This window comes from Rhipicephalus microplus, unplaced genomic scaffold, assembly GCF_043290135.1.
Source record: "Rhipicephalus microplus isolate Deutch F79 unplaced genomic scaffold, USDA_Rmic scaffold_74, whole genome shotgun sequence".
NCBI lineage: Eukaryota > Metazoa > Arthropoda > Arachnida > Ixodida > Ixodidae > Rhipicephalus > Rhipicephalus microplus.
Window position 1 is genome coordinate 1,200,767 of NW_027464647.1, and position 3,611 is coordinate 1,204,377.

Consider the following 3,611-nt stretch of genomic DNA (forward strand, 5'->3'; position numbering starts at 1 on the left):
ATGATTATGAGAGACGCCGTAGTGGAGGGCTCCGGAAATTTTGACCACCTGGGGTTCTTTAACGTGCACCCAAATCTGAGTACACGGGCCTACAACATTTCCGCCTCCATCGGAAATGCAGCCGCCGCAGCCGGGAATCGGTGCTAATATTTTTTAAAATGTGACTTTTCCTCCTGCCCTGCCTTGATGTCTCAACCCTTAGATTTGCATTAATCCCACGCTTCTCAGCCAATCGCCCATAGTGGGTAGGAGCCAGTACTAAGGAGCAAACAAGCAAACCTATGGCGGGGCGAGGAGCCCGTTGTGTGCACATGGGCCCGCGCTAAAGCGGGCCACTTCCACCACATTATGGCCTTGAGAGCTCTGCTTCTGATAGCGCTCTTGCTACCGGGCTGTGCTCCATCACCTCCGGGCCAGATGGACCAGGGCCAGCAACAGGGACTGCTCGAAGCGTTGCAGAAGCTCCGGCTGCTCAACCTCGCAAAAGGACAACATCACAAGCGAAGGGACACCCGCGAACAAGCTCAACAGCAGCAGTCTCAACAGGTTGTTGTGGACCTCGCCAACGCGAGCCAGAGCGCTGCTGTGTTTCCGGACTTGGACTCGCTGTTAAGAAACCGCCTCAAGCGTGACCAATCTCTCATGGTCCAAATCAATGTATTCAACAGCGCCGGGAAAGGATGCTGGCACAAGGTAAAGGCATCGTCACCCGCACTGCCTGCGATACCAGTAGGGAGCACAGTAGTTTCTGCAGCTCCACCTGAAGCTCCAACACCTTCGAGTTTACAGTCAGCAAGGACCCCTGCTCCGCAACTAGACCTCACAACGTCCACAGCGTATGTGGCTTTGGTAACAGATTATGTGCCTTTTATAAACCCGAAGGCACCATCTGTGGAATATCCCATTGGGTGGGTGTCTCCTGGTGAAGTGATTGGCGCCAACGCAACTGCGAACATAGTCGTAGAAACCACACTCGCCCGCGCATTCGAAACGGACTCAGCTCCTCTGCTAGCACAAGGCGAGAAAGACATTATTCACAACTATACCGCGACGCCCTCGGAGTTCGCCTCACTGTTGCAGTATTCAGTGAGTAATGTCACGTGGGACGACTCGCTCTTCACAGCTACGAATGAAACAAGCTCGAATGATACAACAGATACCACGTGGAAGCTGACCAACCCCGTGAATTTCTTCCCCAAACAGAATTTTGATGACTATCGTTCCAAGAACAAATCTAAACGGCCTTTTGCTCCCTTCGGCCTGCCACCTCCAGTGCTGAAAGTTACGATTCCGCTGCTGATACCACCCGACGAGGTCCCAGATGACACCAGCCAACCTAGGCCAGACGTAGGCATGGACTTTCCGAAGCAGCCAGGGACCTATGACCTGAACGATGCCTCCCGTTGCTTGCAGTTACTCAAACTAGGGCTAAAGTGCGACTCCAGTACACAAGTGTACAGGAACAAAGCCTCTGGATCACCTGAATCACCCGTAAATTTTCTCAGCGGGAATATTATGGCAGCCGTGGAACCCAGCAACGTTGGCCGAAGAAACAGTGGCACGGTCGAGCGGTGCGTCTGCAGCGATTCAGATCTCGGAGACAGTAGCGAAGGGTTCAAACTTAGCGGAACACAGGAGCTTCTACTTCAGCCCCGAGCCGAAACTCTGGAGCGTTTGCGGCCACAGCAAAGGCCACCGCTGAAGGTGTTGGGGAGCCTCCGCTACCCTCCTCCCACCGACATCGTTTACGAATACGCCACAACCTACGTGTACGATGACTTCATCCCCACGGCGCTCGACGACGGCGAGCCGCAGAAAGCAGCTCCGCCACAGAAACTGGCCCAGGAGCCGTCCTATCAGCAGTCTCAGCCAGTGTTTCAGCGGAGCCTAGGCTCGATGGCGCGCCCAGAGGCCACAAGGTACGAGCCGCGCGCAGCTACAGCGGGACCTTTTGCTTTCGAGCACAAGGCGCGGCGTCTCAAGGCAAGAAACGGAGCGCGAATTACTTCGGGCCCTCGGAAACGGTTTGCACGAGACCTGCGGGCCGTACAGGAACCGGCAATGTGGTGCCCGTGCAGCAGCACCCGAAAGCCACCTTGCACGAAGACGCGGAAGAAGTGCGTCAAGAAGAAGCACACGTGTCGCAAGAAGGCGAACAGCAAGAAACCTTGTCCCAAGAAGATTCAAGAACCAAATGTGTTAGCTTACCCTGTGGAGGTTTGATCGGCATTTATTATTATTGTTCGCGAAGGTATATCGCACTTGTATCGCACTCGAACCAGCTCGCTAATTCAAGTGTCGCCGAAATCGTAGCGTCTGGGCTCATTTTACCGCCTCAGTGTCCCTGCAAATCACAATTCATTGTCATTGCTTAGACTGCGGAAGAAATAACGCGCGTATTTCTTTTTCTGTTTGTTTTTCTTTAGTGCTACAGCGCGTTGAGAAACCTCGAGAGTCTTATCTTGCGTGTTGACGTATGTGGACATCCTTTCAGATTCGTCAACGAGAGCTACAGTAACGCCACCGATTAAAAAAACCCGTACTGCACCGCGGCAGTTCTCTGTAGCTTACATGCGCGATACACTATTAGCGTGTCACTGTCGATGAATTTCACATGCTTTACGTGAGCACATCAATTACCGCCTTGTGTACCAGCAATTATATATATATATATATATATATATATATATATATATATATATATATATATATATATATATATATATATATATGCAGGGTGTCCCAGGTAACTTTAGCCAGCACACGCGATTACGACGCGACCAAACGTTGTTCACCGTTGCCTGGAGTTGAACTATCTTTTTGTGTTCTGTAACATTGTTTACTTAGATCTTTAATTAACTAACTTTTGAAAGAACGAAGATAGATGAAAAATTTCAATGAGAAAGTTGTAGATCGGTTTGCAAAACGTCCGATTAGACAGCTTTGAACTTTATATCTCTTAGGTTTAGTATTTTTTTCTGCCAATTACAAATACCCGCTAAATACAAAAAATACCACGTGACAAACCCGCTCCCAGTGCGCACAATGATTCTAGTGCTCTCTAACCTTCCACGTACTAACGACCATAGATAGAATTTGCCCGATTGTGCTGTCTCGGCAGGGTCGCAACGATGGTGATGGCTTCGCGATGAACACGTTTTGCTATCGGCCACAAAAACGATAACCGCTGTGACTGCTTATCGCTGTCATGAACCGGTGCGAGGGAAACGTGTCGTTTTTACGCGGAACGTAAGAACGAAACCAGTTGGATACTTTTTTGCGCATCACGAAAGTTATGAAATATATTTAACACTCAAGGAATATTTGCGGTTACAAAGGTCTTTCGTCGCCATGACGCGCGCTTCGCCATTGCAAGCTGCGAGTCTTGGGTTTCAGGGAGAACATTGAAAAAGTAAACACGCAAGCGATATAAATAAAACGGACAAAAAAATATATGTGGTGGCAAAAGCAAGGTGATACTGCCGTGAAGCGCCGGGTGTGGGGCAGTGAATTCATGGTCTTTTTTTTTTCCTTTATCGAAAGATCGATTTATTAGAACTACATGAGACATTGGACCAACTTGGAAAGGTGTTTTTTTTTTTACCTTTGTG

At 49.5% G+C, this 3,611-nt stretch overlaps 1 protein-coding gene across 1 annotated transcript; it reads left to right on the forward strand.

Annotated features, from left to right (window-relative positions):
- The first annotated feature begins 248 nt into the window (after window positions 1-248).
- On the forward strand, window positions 249-2,649 carry LOC142790159 (uncharacterized). Its single transcript, XM_075885157.1, has one exon. It carries the CDS (start codon window positions 349-351, stop codon window positions 2,221-2,223), a length of 1,875 nt encoding a protein of 624 aa, XP_075741272.1. The 5' UTR covers window positions 249-348; the 3' UTR covers window positions 2,224-2,649.
- Window positions 2,650-3,611: the final 962 nt, after the last annotated feature.